This window comes from Somniosus microcephalus, chromosome 12 (assembly GCF_052327205.1).
Source record: "Somniosus microcephalus isolate GS21.2 chromosome 12, FLI_Smic_1.0, whole genome shotgun sequence".
In the NCBI taxonomy this organism is placed as follows: domain Eukaryota; kingdom Metazoa; phylum Chordata; class Chondrichthyes; order Squaliformes; family Somniosidae; genus Somniosus; species Somniosus microcephalus.
This window is the reverse complement of record NC_140998.1, coordinates 1,590,650-1,609,212: the sequence shown is the minus strand read 5'-3', so window position 1 is coordinate 1,609,212 and position 18,563 is coordinate 1,590,650. Positions and strand designations below refer to the sequence as shown.

Here is an 18,563-nt window from a genome sequence, read left to right as displayed (position 1 = left end):
CGAAAAATCGCATAGACCTCCTCAGAAGACAAACACGGGACACAACCAACAGCGTACCCTTCGTCGTCCAGTACTTCCCCGGAGCGGAGAAACTACGCCATGTTCTTCGCAGCCTTCAACATGTCATCGATGACGACGAACACCTCGCTAAGGCCATCCCCACGCCTCCACTACTCGCTTTCAAACAGCCGCCTAACCTCAAACAGACCATCGTTCGCAGCAAATTACCCAGCTTTCAGGAGAACAGCGACCACGACACCACACAACCCTGCCACAGCAACCTCTGCAAGACATGCCAGATCATCAACACAGATACCATCATCACACGTGAGGACACCACCCACCAGGTACATGGTACATACTCATGTGACTCGGCCAACGTTGTCTACCTCATACGTTGCAGGAAAGGATGCCCTGGAGCATGGTACATCGGCGAGACCATGCAGACACTGCGACAACGGATGAACGGACACCGCACAACAATCACCAGGCAGGAGTGTTCCCTCCCAGTCGGGGAACACTTCAGCAGTCAAGGACATTCAGCCTCCGATCTTCGGGTAAGCATTCTCCAAGGCGGCCTTCGAGACACACGACAACGCAAAATCGTCGAGCAGAAACTGATAGCCAAGTTCCGCACCCATGAGGACGGCCTCAACCGAGATCTTGGGTTCATGTCACGCTACATGTAACCCCACCTGACGCAGGGTCATCCAGACTCGAGTCGACATTGGCTTGTTCTCTCTACACAGATGCGGCTGGACCTGCTGTGATTTCCAGCCAAAAAAAAATGTTTTTTGTCTGTTTTTTTGTTTTTCATACAGACCCCAGCATCTGCAACATTTGACCCCTTGTGACCCCACCTCATTGTTCTTTGATGTAATGTTTCCCTGACTGACCTGTTTGGACACCATTCACACCTTTGACTGCTGTGATTATCTCTCTGCCGAGGTGTGATAAATGGCAGTTGGAAAGGTTACCTGTAAACATCTGACATGATTCTCTGACTATATAAGCTGTGTCTTTATGCATTTCTCCACTTCACCTGATGAAGGAGTAGCGCTCCGAAAGCTTGTGATTTCAAATAAAGCTGTTGGACTATAACCTGGTGTTGTGTGACTTCTTACATTTGTCCACCCCAGTCCAACTCCGGCATCTCCACACCATAGAATATACAGTACAGCAACAGGCCATTCGGCTCAACCAGCCCATGCAGCGTTTATGCTCCACTCGAGCCTCCCATCTTTCCCCATCTAAATCTATCAGCATTACCCTCGATTCCCTTCTCCCTCATATACTTGACTAGCCTCCCCTTAAATACATCTATACTATTCTCTTCAACCACTCCCTGTGGTAGCGAGTTCCACATTCTCACCACTCTCTGGGTAAAGAAGTTTCTTCTAAATTTTCTATTGGATTTCTTGGTGACTATCTTATATTGAGGCCTCTAGTTTTGCTCTTCTCCACAAGTGGAAACACTCTCTCTGTATCCACTCTATCAAAACCTTTCATAATTTTAAAGACCCCTATTAGGTCACCCCTCAGCCTTCTTTTTTCAAGAGAAAAGAGACCCAGCCTGTTCATCCTTTCCTGATATGTATACCCGTGCATTTCTGGTATCATCCTTGTAAATCTTCTCTGCACCCTCTCCAGTGCCTCTATATCCTTTTTTTAATATGGTGACCAGAACTGTACGCAGTACTTGGGTAAGTGTGGTCTAACCAAGGTTCGATACAGGTTTAGCATAACTTCCCTACTTTTCAATTCTAGACCTCTAGAAATAAACCCTAGTGCTTAGTTTGCATTTGTTATGGCCTTGCTAACCTGTGGCGCTACTTTTAGTGATTTGTATATTTGTACTCCGAGATTCTTTTGTTCCTCTACCCCACCTAGACTCGCACCCTCCAGGTAATAAGTGACCTCCCTATCCTTCCTACCAAAATGTAATACCTCATATTTATCTGTGTTGAACTTCATTTGTCAATTATATGCCAATTATGAAGGAACGGCAATATATTTCCACCGCCCCCCCCCCAAGTTCACTCTGGCACTGTTCTCCTATCCCTGAGGGTGAGGTGGGAGGCCAGCCAGGACTGTGTTGAAATAGTCGAGTCTGGAGGTAACAAAGGCATGGATGATGGTTTGAGCAGCAGATGAGCTGAGACAGGTGATGTTACACAGGTGGAATTCGGCAGTCTTGGTGATGGCGCGGAGCATCAGGACTGCGGCATGTTCGGGAGCGACGAGAACAACTTCCAGGTGGTCCCAGTAACTTTGCTCTGTTCATGTACTCAGCCCTTACTGTAAATGTCCCATATCTACAGAGCTGGGGCTCCACATGAAAAAGAAAAACAGACTGGCGCCTTTCATGACCTCAGGACCTCCCAAAGCGCTTTCCATAGGATATACGGCACAGAAACAAGCTGTTTGGCCCAACCAATCCATGCTCCACTTTACAGCCAATGAAGTACTTTTGGAGTGTAGTCACTGTTGTAATGTAGGAAATGCGGCAGCCAATTTGTGCACAGCAAGCGCCCACAAAGAAGCAATGTGATAATGAGCAGATAATCTGTTTTAGTGATGTTGATTGAGGGATAAATATTGACCAGGACCCCGGGGAGAACTCCCCTGCTCCTCTTCGAACCAGTGCCATGGGATCATTTACATATAACTGAGAGAGCAGACGGGACCTCAGTTTAACATCTCATCTGAAAGACAGCACCTCTGACAGTGCAGCACTCTCTCAGTACTGCCCCTCCGACAGTGCAGCGCTCCCTCAGTACTGCCCCTCCAACAGTGGCTCCCTCAGTACTGCCCCTCCGACAGTGCAGCGCTCCCTCGGTACTTCCCTTCTGCCAGTGCAGCGCTCCCTCAGTACTGCCCCTCCGACAGTGGCTCCCTCAGTACTGCCCCTCCGACAGTGCAGCGCTCCCTCAGTACTGACCCTCCAACAGTGGCTCCCTCAGTACTGCCCCTCCGACAGTGCAGCACTCTCTCAGTACTGCCCCTCCGACAGTGCAGTGCTCCCTCAGTACTGCCCCTCCAACAGTGGCTCGCTCAGTACTGCCCCTCCGACAGTGCAGCGCTCCCTCACTACTGACCCTCTGACAGTGCAGCGCTACCTCGGTACTTCCCCTCTGACAGTGCAGCGCTCCCTCAGTACTGCCCCTCCGACAGTGGCTCCCTCAGTACTGCCCCTCTGACAGTGCAGCGCTCCCTCAGTACTGACCCTCCGACAGTGCGGAGCTCCCTCAGTACTGCCCCTCCGACAGTGCAGCGCTTCCTCGGTACTTCCCTTCTGACAGTGCGGCGCTCCCTCGGTACTGCCCCTCCGACAGTGCGGCGCTCCCTCAGTACTGCCCCTCCGACAGTGCGGCGCTCCCTCAGTACTGCCCCTCCGACAGTGCGGCGCTCCCTCAGTACTGCCCCTCCGACAGTGCGGCGCTCCCTCAGTACTGCCCCTCTGACAGTGCGGCGCTCCCTCAGTACTGCCCCTCTGACAGTGCGGCGCTCCCTCAGTACTGCCCCTCTGACGGTGCGGAGCTCCCTCAGTACTGCCCCTCCGACAGTGCGGCGCTCCCTCACTACTGACCCTCCGACAGTGCAGCGCTTCCTCGGTACTTCCCCTCTGACAGTGCAGCGCTCCCTCAGTACTGCCCCTCCGACAGTGGCTCCCTCAGTACTGCCCCTCCGACAGTGCAGCGCTCCCTCAATACTGCTCCTCCGACAGTGCAGCGCTCCCTCAGTACTGCCCCTCCGACAGTGCAGCGCTCCCTCAGTACTGACCCTCCAACAGTGGCTCCCTCAGTACTGCCCCTCCGACAGTGCAGCGCTCCCTCACTACTGACCCTCCGACAGTGCAGCGCTTCCTCGGTACTTCCCCTCTGACAGTGCAGCACTCCCTCAGTACTGCCCCTCCGACAGTGGCTCCCTCAGTACTGCCCCTCCGACAGTGCAGCGCTCCCTCAGTACTACCCCTCCGACAGTGGCTCCCTCAGCACTGCCCCTCCGACAGTGCAGCGCTCCCTCAGTACTGACCCTCCAACAGTGGCTCCCGCAGTACTGCCCCTCCGACAGTGCAGCGCTTCCTCGGTACTGCCCCTCCGACAGTGCAGCGCTTCCTCAGTACTGCCCCTCCGACAGTGCGGCGCTCCCTCAGTACTGCCCCTCCGACAGTGCGGCGCTCCCTCAGTACTGCCCCTCCGACAGTGCGGCACTCCCTCAGTACTGCCCCTCTGATGGTGCGGAGCTCCCTCAGTACTGCCCCTCCGACAGTGCGGAGCTCCCTCAGTACTGCCCCTCCGACAGTGCAGCGCTTCCTCGGTACTTCCCCTCTGACAGTGCAGCGCTCCCTCAGTACTGACCCTCCGACAGTGCGGCGCTCCCTCAGTACTGCCCCTCCGACAGTGCGGCGCTCCCTCAGTACTGCCCCTCCGACAGTGCGGCGCTCCCTCAGTACTGCCCCTCCGACAGTGCGGCGCTCCCTCAGTACTGCCCCTCTGACGGTGCGGCGCTCCCTCAGTACTGCCCCTCTGACGGTGCGGAGCTCCCTCAGTACTGCCCCTCCGACAGTGCAGCGCTCCCTCACTACTGACCCTCCGACAGTGCAGCGCTTCCTCGGTACTTCCCCTCTGACAGTGCAGCGCTCCCTCAGTACTGCCCCTCCGACAGTGGCTCCCTCAGTACTGCCCCTCCGACAGTGGCTCCCTCACTACTGCCCCTCCGACAGTGCAGCGCTCCCTCAATACTGCTCCTCCGACAGTGCAGCGCTCCCTCAGTACTGCCCCTCCGACAGTGCAGCGCTCCCTCAGTACTGCCCCTCCGACAGTGGCTCCCTCAGTACTGCCCCTCCGACAGTGCAGCGCTCCCTCAGTACTGCCCCTCCGACAGTGGCTCCCTCACTACTGCCCCTCCGACAGTGCAGCGCTCCCTCAATACTGCTCCTCCGACAGTGCAGCGCTCCCTAAGTACTGCCCCTCCGACAGTGCAGCGCTCCCTCAGTACTGACCCTCCAACAGTGGCTCCCTCAGTACTGCCCCTCCGACAGTGCAGCGCTCCCTCACTACTGACCCTCCGACAGTGCAGCGCTTCCTCGGTACTTCCCCTCTGACAGTGCAGCGCTCCCTCAGTACTGACCCTCCAACAGTGGCTCCCGCAGTACTGCCCCTCCGACAGTGCAGCGCTTCCTCGGTACTGCCCCTCCGACAGTGCAGCGCTTCCTCAGTACTGCCCCTCCGACAGTGCGGCGCTCCCTCAGTACTGCCCCTCCGACAGTGCGGCGCTCCCTCAGTACTGCCCCTCCGACAGTGCGGCACTCCCTCAGTACTGCCCCTCCGACAGTGCGGCACTCCCTCAGTACTGCCCCTCTGACGGTGCGGAGCTCCCTCAGTACTGCCCCTCCGACAGTGCGGAGCTCCCTCAGTACTGCCCCTCCGACAGTGCAGCGCTCCCTCACTACTGACCCTCCGACAGTGCAGCGCTTCCTCGGTACTTCCCCTCTGACAGTGCAGCGCTCCCTCAGTACTGACCCTCCGACAGTGGCTCGCTCAGTACTGCCCCTCCGACAGTGCAGCGCTCCCTCACTACTGACCCTCCGACAGTGCAGCGCTCCCTCGGTACTTCCCCTCCGACAGTGGCTCCCTCAGTACTGCCCCTCCGACAGTGCAGCGCTCCCTCAGTACTACCACTCCGACAGTGGCTCCCTCAGTACTGACCCTCCAACAGTGGCTCCCTCAGTACTGCCCCTCCGACAGTGCAGTGCTCCCTCAGTACTGCCCCTCCGACAGTGCGGCGCTCCCTCAGTACTGCCCCTCCGACAGTGCGGCGCTCCCTCAGTACTGACCCTCCGACAGTGCGGCGCTCCCTCAGTACTTCCCCTCTGACAGTGCGGCGCTCCCTCGGTACTGCCCCTCCGACAGTGCGGCGCTCCCTCGGTACTGCCCCTCCGACAGTGCGGCGCTTCCTCAGTACTGCCCCTCCGACAGTGCGGCGCTCCCTCAGTACTGCCCCTCCGACAGTCCGGCGCTCCCTCAGTACTGCCCCTCCGACAGTGCGGCGTTCCCTCAGTACTGCCCCTCCGACAGTGGCTCCCTCACTACTGCCCCTCCGACAGTGCAGCGCTCCCTCAATACTGCTCCTCCGACAGTGCAGCGCTCCCTCAGTACTGACCCACCAACAGTGGCTCCCTCAGTACTGCCCCTCCGACAGTGCAGCGCTCCCTCAGTACTACCCCTCCGACAGTGGCTCCCTCAGTACTACCCCTCCGACAGTGGCTCCCTCAGTACTGCCCCTCCGACAGTGCAGCGCTCCCTCAGTACTGACCCTCCAACAGTGGCTCCCGCAGTACTGCCCCTCCGACAGTGCAGCGCTTCCTCGGTACTGCCCCTCCGACAGTGCAGCGCTTCCTCAGTACTGCCCCTCCGACAGTGCAGCGCTCCCTCAATACTGCTCCTCCGACAGTGCAGCGCTCCCTCAGTACTGACCCACCAACAGTGGCTCCCTCAGTACTGCCCCTCCGACAGTGCAGCGCTCCCTCAGTACTGACCCTCCAACAGTGGCTCCCTCAGTACTGCCCCTCCGACAGTGCAGCGCTCCCTCAGTACTGCCCCTCCAACAGTGCGGCGCTCCCTCAGTACTGCCCCTCCGACAGTGCAGCGCTCCCTCAGTACTGCCCCTAACAGTGCAGCACTCTCTCAGTACTGCCCCTCCGACAGTGCGGCGCTCCCTCAGTACTGCCCCTCCGACAGTGCAGCGCTCCCTCAGTAGTGACCCTCCAACAGTGGCTCCCTCGGTACTGCCCCTCCGACAGTGCAGCGCTCCCTCAGTACTGCCCCTCCGACAGTGCGGCGCTCCCTCAGTACTGCCCCTCCGACAGTGGCTCCCTCACTACTGCCCCTCCGACAGTGCAGCGCTCCCTCAATACTGCTCCTCCGACAGTGCAGCGCTCCCTCAGTACTGACCCACCAACAGTGGCTCCCTCAGTACTGCCCCTCCGACAGTGCAGCGCTCCCTCAGTACTACCCCTCCGACAGTGGCTCCCTCAGTACTACCCCTCCGACAGTGGCTCCCTCAGTACTGCCCCTCCGACAGTGCAGCGCTCCCTCAGTACTGCCCCTCCAACAGTGGCTCCCGCAGTACTGCCCCTCCGACAGTGCAGCGCTTCCTTGGTACTGCCCCTCCGACAGTGCAGCGCTTCCTCAGTACTGCCCCTCCGACAGTGCAGCGCTCCCTCAATACTGCTCCTCCGACAGTGCAGCGCTCCCTCAGTACTGACCCACCAACAGTGGCTCCCTCAGTACTGCCCCTCCGACAGTGCAGCGCTCCCTCAGTACTGACCCTCCAACAGTGGCTCCCTCAGTACTGCCCCTCCGACAGTGCAGCGCTCCCTCAGTACTGCCCCTCCAACAGTGCGGCGCTCCCTCAGTACTGCCCCTCCGACAGTGCAGCGCTCCCTCAGTACTGCCCCTAACAGTGCAGCACTCTCTCAGTACTGCCCCTCCGACAGTGCGGCGCTCCCTCAGTACTGCCCCTCCGACAGTGCGGCGTTCCCTCAGTACTGCCCCTCCGACAGTGGCTCCCTCACTACTGCCCCTCCGACAGTGCAGCGCTCCCTCAATACTGCTCCTCCGACAGTGCAGCGCTCCCTCAGTACTGACCCACCAACAGTGGCTCCCTCAGTACTGCCCCTCCGACAGTGCAGCGCTCCCTCAGTACTACCCCTCCGACAGTGGCTCCCTCAGTACTACCCCTCCGACAGTGGCTCCCTCAGTACTGCCCCTCCGACAGTGCAGCGCTCCCTCAGTACTGACCCTCCAACAGTGGCTCCCGCAGTACTGCCCCTCCGACAGTGCAGCGCTTCCTCGGTACTGCCCCTCCGACAGTGCAGCGCTTCCTCAGTACTGCCCCTCCGACAGTGCAGCGCTCCCTCAATACTGCTCCTCCGACAGTGCAGCGCTCCCTCAGTACTGACCCACCAACAGTGGCTCCCTCAGTACTGCCCCTCCGACAGTGCAGCGCTCCCTCAGTACTGACCCTCCAACAGTGGCTCCCTCAGTACTGCCCCTCCGACAGTGCAGCGCTCCCTCAGTACTGCCCCTCCAACAGTGCGGCGCTCCCTCAGTACTGCCCCTCCGACAGTGCAGCGCTCCCTCAGTACTGCCCCTAACAGTGCAGCACTCTCTCAGTACTGCCCCTCCGACAGTGCGGCGCTCCCTCAGTACTGCCCCTCCGACAGTGCAGCGCTCCCTCAGTAGTGACCCTCCAACAGTGGCTCCCTCGGTACTGCCCCTCCGACAGTGCAGCGCTCCCTCAGTACTGCCCCTCCGACAGTGCGGCGCTCCCTCAGTACTGCCCCTCCGACAGTGGCTCCCTCACTACTGCCCCTCCGACAGTGCAGCGCTCCCTCAATACTGCTCCTCCGACAGTGCAGCGCTCCCTCAGTACTGACCCACCAACAGTGGCTCCCTCAGTACTGCCCCTCCGACAGTGCAGCGCTCCCTCAGTACTACCCCTCCGACAGTGGCTCCCTCAGTACTACCCCTCCGACAGTGGCTCCCTCAGTACTGCCCCTCCGACAGTGCAGCGCTCCCTCAGTACTGCCCCTCCAACAGTGGCTCCCGCAGTACTGCCCCTCCGACAGTGCAGCGCTTCCTTGGTACTGCCCCTCCGACAGTGCAGCGCTTCCTCAGTACTGCCCCTCCGACAGTGCAGCGCTCCCTCAATACTGCTCCTCCGACAGTGCAGCGCTCCCTCAGTACTGACCCACCAACAGTGGCTCCCTCAGTACTGCCCCTCCGACAGTGCAGCGCTCCCTCAGTACTGACCCTCCAACAGTGGCTCCCTCAGTACTGCCCCTCCGACAGTGCAGCGCTCCCTCAGTACTGCCCCTCCAACAGTGCGGCGCTCCCTCAGTACTGCCCCTCCGACAGTGCAGCGCTCCCTCAGTACTGCCCCTAACAGTGCAGCACTCTCTCAGTACTGCCCCTCCGACAGTGCGGCGCTCCCTCAGTACTGCCCCTCCGACAGTGCAGCGCTCCCTCAGTAGTGACCCTCCAACAGTGGCTCCCTCAGTACTGCCCCTCCGACAGTGCAGCGCTCCCTCAGTACTGCCCCTCCGACAGTGCGGCGCTCCCTCAGTACTGCCCCTCCGACAGTGGCTCCCTCAGTACTGCCCCTCCGACAGTGCAGCGCTCCCTCAGTACTGCCCCTCCAACAGTGCAGCGCTCCCTCAGTACTGCCCCTCCGACAGTGCGGCGCTCCCTCAGTACTGCCCCTCCGACAGTGCGGCGCTCCCTCAGTACTGCCCCTCCGACAGTGCAGCGCTCCCTCAGTACTGCCCCTCCGACAGTGCGGCGCTCCCTCAGTACTGCCCCTCCGACAGTGCGGCGCTCCATCAGTACTCGCGCTCCCTCAGTACTGCCCCTCCGACAGTGCAGCGCTCCCTCAGTACTGCCCCTCCGACAGTGCGGCGCTCCCTCAGTACTGCCCCTCCGACAGTGGCTCCCTCAGTACTGCCCCTCCGACAGTGCAGCGCTCCCTCAGTACTGCCCCTCCGACAGTGCAGCGCTCCCTCAGTACTGCCCCTCCGACAGTGCGGCGCTCCCTCAGTACTGCCCCTCCGACAGTGCGGCGCTCCCTCAGTACTGCCCCTCCGACAGTGCGGCGCTCCATCAGTACTGCCCCTCCGACAGTGCGGCGCTCCCTCAGTACTGCCCCTCCGACAGTGCAGCGCTCCCTCAGTACTGCCCCTCCGACAGTGCGGCGCTCCCTCAGTACTGCCCCTCCGACAGTGCGGCGCTCCATCAGTACTCGCGCTCCCTCAGTACTGCCCTGCAGAGTCAGCCTAGATTTTTGTGCTCAAGACTCTGTAGTGGGACTTGAACTCACAACCTTCTGACTCAGAGGCAAGAGTGTGACCAACTGAGCAACGGCTGACATCACATCACGTCTAACCACGGTCTATCGTGTGATGTTGACAGGTGCTGTGAAATTTGGTGATGGACTGAGTGTGGAAGAGTGTGGAAGCCTAATGGAATCGCTCGCCAGCTGTGACCTGCCGTTTCAGTGTGCTCACGGCAGACCCTCCATGCTACCCCTGGCAGATCTGGATCACCTGGGGACGGACAAAGAGGTACGAGGATCAGGAGCACCACATCCATAACACTACATGTAGACCTGAAACACAGATGGAGTTGCAACATACACAGAGTCTAGTGCGTGTACTGTGTTAGACAGAAAGTTTTTTTTATTCGTTCATGGGATGTGGGCATTGCTGTATTGCCCTTGAGAAGTTGGTGGTGAGCTGCCTTCTTGAATCGCTGTTAGGGAGTTCCAGGATTTTGACCCAGCGATGATGAAAGAATGTCGATATATTTCCAAGCCAAGATGGTGTGTGACTTGGAGGGGAACTTGGAGGTGGTGGTGTTCCCATGCACCTGCTGCCCTTGTCCGTCTAGGTGGTAGAGGTCAGGGGTTTGGGAGGAGCTGCCGAAGAAACCATGGCGAGTTGCTGCAGTGCATCTTGTAGATGGTACACAGTGCAGCCATGGTGAGCCGGTAGTGGAGGGAGTGAGTGTTTAAGGTGGTGGACGGAGTGTCAATCAAGCGGGTTGCTTTGTCCTGAATGATGTTGAGATTCTTGAGTGTTGTTGACGCTGCACTCATCTGGAGCTGACCTGCGAGAGGCACAGAGTCAGCGAGAGGAGGATAAAAAGAGCGCGGAGAGGAGGCCTGGGACCAGAGCTAAGCGGTGGACCTGCGAGAGGCACAGAGTTGGCGAGAGGTGGATAAAAAGTGCGGAGAGGAGGCTTGGGACCGGAGCTGAGCGGCGGACCTGCGAGAGGCACAGAGTCGGCGAGAGGTGGATAAAAAGTGCGGAGAGGAGGCTTGGGACCGGAGCTGAGCGGCGGACCTGCGAGAGGCACAGAGTCAGCGAGAGGAGAGAGAGAAGTAAAAAGTAATCGAAGTGTGATGTCACCAAAAAGCAGGTAAGTAATTGGTAGGTGAGTATTTCTGTCTTTTTTCCAAACTTAATTTTTGTGGTTTATAGTTTCTAGGTTCTCTGTTGTGTAGCAGGGCGTGCTGGTAAACAAAGGCCCTTGAGTATATCATTTAATTGTAGTGTAATTAATGGTATTGATTTGATTTAATTTAATTTGAATTAATTAAAGGGTAAGTCATGGCAGCACAGCTCGGCCCCGTGGCATGCTCCTCCTGCACTATGTGGGAAATCGGGGACACTTCCTGTGTCCCTGACGACCATGGTGCGGGAAGTGTATCCAGCTGCAGCTACTGACAGACCGCATTGCGGCGTTGGAGCTGCGAATGGATACGTACTGGAGCATTTGCGATGCTGAGCACATCTTGGATAACACGTTTAGGGAGTTGGTCACACTGCAGGTAAAGGCTGCACAGGCAGGAAGGGAATGTGTGACCACCAGGCAGCGTACTGGTGCAGGCAGGTAGTGCAGGGGTCCCCTGTGGCCATCCCCCTTTCAAACAGATATACCACTTTGGATATTGTTGAGGGGGATGGCTTATTGGGGAAAGGCAGCAGCAGCCAGCTTCCTGGCACCATGGGTGGTTCTGCAGCACAGGATGGGAGGAAAAAGAGGGGTAGAGCTATAGTAATAGGGGATTCTATTGTAAGGGGAATAGATAGGCGTTTCTGCAACCGCAAACAAGACTCCAAGATGGTATGTTGCCTCCCTGGTGCAAGGGTCAAGGATGTCTCGGAGCGGCTGCAGGGCATTCTGGAGGGGGAGGGTTAACAGCCAGTTGTCGTGGTGCATAAAGGTACCAACGATATAGGTAATAAATGGGATGAGGTCCTAAAAGCTGAATATAGGGAGTTAGGAGGTAAATTAAAAAATAGGACCTCAAAGGTAGTAATGTCAGGATTGCTACCAGTGCCACATGCTAGTCAGAGTAGAAATAGAAGGATATTTCAGATGAATACGTGGCTAGAGGAATGGTGCAAGGGGGAGGTATTCAAATTCCTGGGACATTGGAACCGGTTCTGGGGGAGGTGGGACCAATACAAACTGGACGGTTTGCACCTGGGCAGGACCGGAACCGATGTCCTAGGGGGAGTGTTTGCTAGTGCTGTTGGGGAGGGTTTAAACTAAAATGGCAGGGGGTTGGGAACCTGTGCAGGGAGACAGAGGAAAGGGAAGCAAGGATAGAAACAAAAGACAGGAAGGAGAAAAGCAAAAGTGGAAGGCAGAGAAATCAAGGGTGTAAATCAAACAGGGCCACAGTAAATAATTCTAAAAGGACTAAGTGTTAAAAAATCAAGCCTGAAGGCTGTGTCTTAATGCGAGGAGCATTCGTAATAAGGTGGATGAATTAGCTGCACAAATAGATGTAAACGGATATGATATAATTGGGATTATGGAGACATGGCTCCAGGATGACCAAGTCTGGGAATTCAACATCCAGGGGTATTCAGGAAGGACAGGAAAAAAGGAAAAGGCGGTGGGGTAGCATTGCTGGTTAAAGAGGGGATTAACACAATAGTAAGGAAGGATATTAGCTCTGATGATGTGGAATCTGTATGGGCAGAGCTGAGAAATACCATGGGGCAGAAAACGTTAGTGGGAGTTGTATACAGACCCCCAAACAGTAATGCTGAGGTTGGGGATGGCATTAAACAGGAAATTAGAGACGCATGCAATAAGGGCACAGCAGTTATCATGGGTGACTTTAATCTACATATAGATTGGGCTAACCAAATTAGTAACAATACTGTGGAGGAATTCCTAGAGTGTATACGGGATGGTTTTCTGGACCAATATGTCGAGGAATCAACTAGAGATCAGGCCATCTTAGACTGGGTATTATGTAATGAGAGGATTAATTAGCAATTTTGTTGTGCGAGGCCCCTTGGGGAGGAGCGATCATAATATGATAGAATTCTTCATTAAATTGGAGAGTGAAGTAGTTGACTCAGAGACTATGGTCCTGAATTTAAATAAAGGAAACTACGATGGTATGAGGCACGATTTGGCTAGGATGGATTGGGGAACGTTACTTAAAGGGTTGACGGTGGAGAGGCAATGACAAACATTTAAAGATCGCATGGATGAACTACAGAATTTGTTCATCCCTGTTTGGCGTAAAAATAAAACAAAAAAGGTGATTCAACCGTAGCTAATAAGGGAAATTAGGGATAGCATAAGATCCAAGGAGAGGAAATATAATTTGGCCAGAAAAAGCAGCAAACCTGAGGATTGGGAGTTTAGGGTTCAGCAAAGGAGGACAAAGGGATTAATTAAGAGGGGGGGAAATAGAGTATGAGAGTAAGCTTTCAGGGAACATAAAAACTGACTGTAAAAACTTCTATAGATATGTGAAGAGAAAAGGATTGGTGAAGTCAAGCGTAGGTCCCTTGCAGTTAGAATCAGGGGAATTTATAATGGGGAGCAAAGAAATGGCTGACCAATAAAATGCATACTTTGGTTCTGTCTTCACAAAGGAGGACACAAATAACCTCCCAGAGATGTTGTGGAACATAGGGTCTAATGAGAGAGAGAAATTGAATGAAATCAGTATTTGTAGGGAAATGGTGTTAGGGAAATTGATGGGATTGAAGGCCGATAAATCCCCAGGGCCTGATAATCTACATCCTAGGGTACTTAAGGAAGTGGCCCTAGAAATAGTAGATGCATTGCTAGTCATCTTCCAAAATTCTATAGACTCTGGAACAGTTCCCATGGATTGGAGGATAGCTAATGTAACTCCACTATTTAAAAAAGGTGGTAGAGAGAAAGCGGGGAATTATAGACCGGTAAGTCTGACATCAGTAGTGGGAAAAATGCTAGAGTCCATTATAAAAGATGTAATAGCAGAGCACTTGGAAAACAGTGACAGGATCGGACAAAGTCAACATGGATTTACAAAAGGTAAATCATGCTTGACTAATCTACTGGAATTTTTTGAGGATGTAACTGGTAGAATAGATAAGGGAGAACCAGTGGATGTGGTGTATTTGGACTTTCAGAAAGCTTTCGATAAGGTCCCGCATAAGAGACTAGCGTGTAAAGTTAAAGCACACGGGATTGGGGGTAGGGTACTGTCTTGGATAGAGAACTGGTTGGCAGACAGAAAGCAAAGAGTTGGAATAAACAGGTCTTTTTCCGAGTGGAAGGCAGTGACTAGTGGGGTACCGCAGGGATCGGTGCTAGGACCCCAGCTATTCACAATATATATTAATGATCTAGACAAGGGAACTAGATGTAATATCTCCAAGTTTGCAGATGACACAAAGCTGGGTGGGCGTGTGTGCTGTGAGGAGGATGCAGAGAAACTCCAGTATGATTTGGACAGGTTGAGTGATTGGGTAGATGCATGGCAGATGCAGTATAATGTGGATAAATGCGAGGTTATCCACTTTGGTGGCAAAAACAGGAAGACAGATTATTATCTGAACGGCAATAGATTGGGAAAAGGCGAAGTGCAACGCGACCTGGGTGTCCTTGTGCACCAGTCACTGAAGGTAAGCATGCAGGTGCAACAGGCGGTGAAGAAGGCAAATTGTATGTTGGCCTTCATAGCGAGAGGATTCGAGTACAGGAGCAAGGATGTCTTGCTGCAGTTGTACAGGTCCTTGGAGAGACCACACCTTGAGTATTGTGTACAGTTTTGGTCGCCTTATCTGAGGAAGGATGTTCTTGCCACGGAGAGAGTGCAGCGAAGATTCACCAGACTGATACCTGGGATGGTAGGAATGACGTATGAGGAGAGATTGGATCGATTTGGCTTATATCCGCTAGAGTTTAGAAGAATGAGAGGGGATCTCATTGAAACTTATAAAATTCTAACAGGACTAGACAGACTAGATGCAGGAAGGATGTTCCCGATGGCGGGGGAGTCCAGAACCAGGGGTCACAGTCTAAGGATAAGGGGTAAGCCATTTAGGACAGAGGAGGAATTTCTTCACCCAGAGAGTGGTGAACCTGTGGAATTCTCTGCCACAGAAGGCAGTTGAGGCCAATTCATTAAATATATTCAAGAAGGAGTTAGATATATTTCTTAAGTCTAGAGGGATCAAGAGATATGGGGAGAAGGCAGTGACAGGGTACTGAGTTTGGATGATCAGCCATGATCTCATTGAATGGCGGAGCAGGCTCGAGGGGCCGAATGGCCGCCTCCTCCTCCTATCTTCTAATTTTTTGAGTATTCCATCGCACTCCTGACTTGTGCCTTGTACAGTTTTGTGTACACTGTATATGTACTGTATGTTGTGTATATAAGAGCATAATAGGAGCAGTAGGCCATTCGGCCCCTCGAGCCTGCTCTGCCATTCAGTAAGATCATGGCCGATCTGCGACCTCAGCTCCACTTTCTTGCCAGATCCCCATATCCCTTAGTGTCCAAAATCTATCGATTTCAGTCTTGAATATACTCGAACCACTGAACATTCACAGCCCCCTGGGGTAGAGAATTCCAAAGATTCACAACCATTTCAGTGAAGAAATTTCTCCTCCTCAGTCCAAAATGGGCGACCCCTTATCCTGAGACTCTGCCCCCTAGTTCTCGACTCCAGCCAGGGGGAAACCGCCTCTCAGCGTCTACCCTGTCAAGCCCTCTAAGAATTTCATACATGTCAATGAGAAACGTATAAACCACCAAACCCCGCATTCTTCTAAACTCCAGAGAATATAAGCCAGTTCTACTCATTCTCTCCTCATAGGACAACCCCCCCATCCCAGGAATCAGTCTGGTGAACCTTTGTTGCACTCTCTCAGGCAAGTATATCCTTCCTTGGGTAAGGAAACCAAAACTGTGCAATGCTCCAGGTGTGGTCTCACCAAAGCCCTGTCTAATTGCATCAAATCTTCATTACACTTGCACTCCAAACCCCTTGCAATAAAGGCCAACATACCGTTTGCTGTACCTGGCTGTAACTCACTCCCAGATATCCGTTATTCCATATATAAACCACCCGAACCCCTGGATTAGATTCCAGCCTGTAACTCGCTCCTGGGTATCTGATATTCTATACAGAGGTTATATTTTCATGTTTATTCTGATCCCTAGGTTCATCGTAGACCAGATTTACAGAAGCTGCGGAAGTTGTGTGAAGTGCGGCTGAGTGGTGAAAGAATTTAATTGGCTACGGTGATTGTCCAGACCTGCAGGCGGGTGTAATCTGTATCTGCAGCTCCGTGTGATGACCTGTGCTCCACCATCATTTGCTCATGTCTCCATTCGGTTTTGCATCTGCCCTGTTGTGAAATGGATAAAGTCCCAGTGTGACTTCGGCCGGGACCGTGCAGCCGCTGCTTGATGGATTCAGCGGGCTGGAGGTATCTGATATTTGGCACCAAGCTCTGCTGGATGGTTGTTGAAGAACACTGACCATGGGGCTTGTCCTTTGAACTTTGGCAGTGACCATCGAAGGGACTTGGCACCAGGGCCTCCCCTGACCCGCTTCCTTGTACACCTCACGTGTGATAGCTAGCGGTCAGTGACCCTGTGTTTGTTTTGTGAACACTATCATTACTTCGAAGAGAAAAGACTTCTTATTAACTATTTATATTCCAATAAATGTGAAGGAGCTGGCTCAGTGTGCTGATGGTTCTTCATTTCGATTAAGGGGGCAGGGTCCAGCGGCTGGGTAGAGCTGCCCTGTACCTCGTCTCTGTTCAGCCCAGTTTTGTAGCCAGTCCTTCGCCAGGGACCAGGTGCACTGCTGGTTGGAGGCAGAAGGATGTGTCACTAATGACTGCTCATTCACTGCATCTAATCCTAAGCTTCAGACAACAAATTATCATTGGGGGTGTGCGTGTGAAGGGCCCAATCTCTGATTGAATGGAGACAATGAGTTGGTCTCAGCGAGTTTTATTAAGTTAGATGTGGTGGTCGTCGGGGTTGTAGAGTTCACTCATCAGGCGGTAGATGTAGGAGGGGGCGTTTCCCCCAATGTTGGAGATGAACAGGGTGATGAGCTCCGGAGGAACGTAATCGAAAACAGGACAGTGAACGCTCACTTTGCACAGAATCTCACCTGCATGAAACAAACAATAGTTAGACCGTCACCTGCCCAATAATGAAAGAGCACGAGAACCAGGGATGGGGGGGGGGGGCGGTGGAGGGGAAGAGGGAGGTGGAGGGGAAGAGGGAGAAAGACAAAGACAATCACGACAGTCAGTGTATATACCTGTTAGTGGTTGACCCAGCTTCTCCCAGTGTTACAGGCACATCGCGTAGTGAACTGCAGGGCAGGATACTCTGCTCCTCAACCAGGGCAATACAGCAGCACTTGGACACTGCTCCACCAACAGCAATTTGATCCCATTCGGTCCTGGGGTAGGAGGGGTCAGTCACAGCACACTGGTGTTAAACAGTGTGAATGGATTCCCAGCTCCCTCACTCACAGATGACCAGCCTGCCCTCTGCACTAACAAGATTACACGGGACTGTCGCCTGACCCAAACTCTGCAGTCGCCATTCTCTGACCAGGGACACGTACCTTCCGTGAAAGGGAGCACTTCCTGCGGCGAAACAAACTTGTGAACGGTGTTCTCCTCGTTGGGGAACTGCAAATGAGAAAGATTAACAAACGCACATGAAACAGCAAACAAACCTAGGACCTCGCCTTCACTAGCACAGCAGGAGCAGAGCATTGGGACATCAGACTCACTCTTACACTTCATCAACAATTCCAGAGCCCCATTGGCAGGAGACAAGAGTTTCCAGTTGTGGATGTGGAGGAATGGATTCACCTGAATCACCACCATCTGAGGGAGTAGACCGTACCTGAATGGGACACTTTCCCAACACTCCCAGGGCAGGTACAGCACTGATTAGATACAGAGTAAAGCTCCCTCTACACTGTCCCATCAAACACTCCCAGGGCAGGTACAGAGGAAAGCTGCTCCTATAGCTGAAAGAAGTTGGCATCAGAAGAAGCAGAGCGGATCCCGATAACATGGAACTAGAAGGAGTTGGCATTAGTATTTAAACAGAGCGGATTCGAGCGGACCTGGAAGGAATCGGCATCAGTATTTAAACAGAGTGGATCAGAGGACAGTGCGGACCTGGAAAGAATCGGCAGTATAAATCTGGCGAATTCCAAAAGAACAGCAAAAAAAAGTGACGTCACAGGACAGCAGGTACGTGATTGGTGGGTAAGTATTGGTGTTTTGTCTCTCTAGCTTAACTAGCTAAATTAATTAATATAACTATAAATAATTGTTTAAATTAAGACTTTAACTAACAGAGCGAGAGAAGTGGCCAAAGATAAAGGTAGGCCCAACTTTTAAGACTCTTAGGGGGCTAAATTCCCCTCATTTGCATCTCCCAAGGGAGGCACTAACGGGGCTCAAATGGCTTTGCCCCTCCCCCGAGGCGATAACCGTGAAATTCGGCGGGAGGTTAGCGGCGCCATCGGTTTTCGGCCCAAGATCATTACACTACTCGGTGTATTCTGTAGGCCACCAACTAATGGGAAGGATATAGAGGAGCAAATTTGCAGGGAAATTAGAGGTTCAAGAACTATAGAGTAGTAATAATGGCGGACTTCAACTATCCCAATATAGACTGGGATACAGTAGTGTAAAGGG

The 18,563-nt window shown here is 54.0% G+C and overlaps 2 protein-coding genes across 7 annotated transcripts in view; one reads left to right on the top strand and one right to left on the bottom strand.

Annotated features, from left to right (window-relative positions):
- The window catches only part of mlh3 (mutL homolog 3 (E. coli)), a 147,011-nt gene extending 130,451 nt beyond the window's left edge, over positions 1–16,560 (top strand). Inside the window, exons 11-12 of one of the 3 annotated variants that reach the window (XM_086002510.1) lie at positions 9,975–10,126; positions 16,036–16,560. In XM_086002510.1, coding sequence (XP_085858636.1) covers positions 9,975–10,126; positions 16,036–16,107 — 224 coding nt within the window. In that variant the 3' untranslated portion in view covers positions 16,108–16,560. Of the gene's footprint in view, positions 1–9,974; positions 10,127–16,035 lie in introns of those variants that run through there. The other 2 variants (XM_086002512.1, XM_086002511.1) reach the window with 2 other exon arrangements.
- Positions 16,561–16,823: 263 nt separating this feature from the next.
- The window catches only part of eif2b2 (eukaryotic translation initiation factor 2B, subunit 2 beta), a 37,753-nt gene continuing 36,013 nt past the window's right edge, over positions 16,824–18,563 (bottom strand). For all 4 annotated transcript variants that reach the window (XM_086002517.1, XM_086002516.1, XM_086002514.1 and 1 more), the window contains 2 exons: positions 17,471–17,537; positions 16,824–17,005 (listed from right to left, as the gene is read on the bottom strand). In XM_086002517.1, the coding sequence (XP_085858643.1) occupies positions 16,848–17,005; positions 17,471–17,537 (225 nt within the window). In that variant the 3' untranslated portion in view covers positions 16,824–16,847. The remainder of the gene's footprint in view (positions 17,006–17,470; positions 17,538–18,563) is intronic.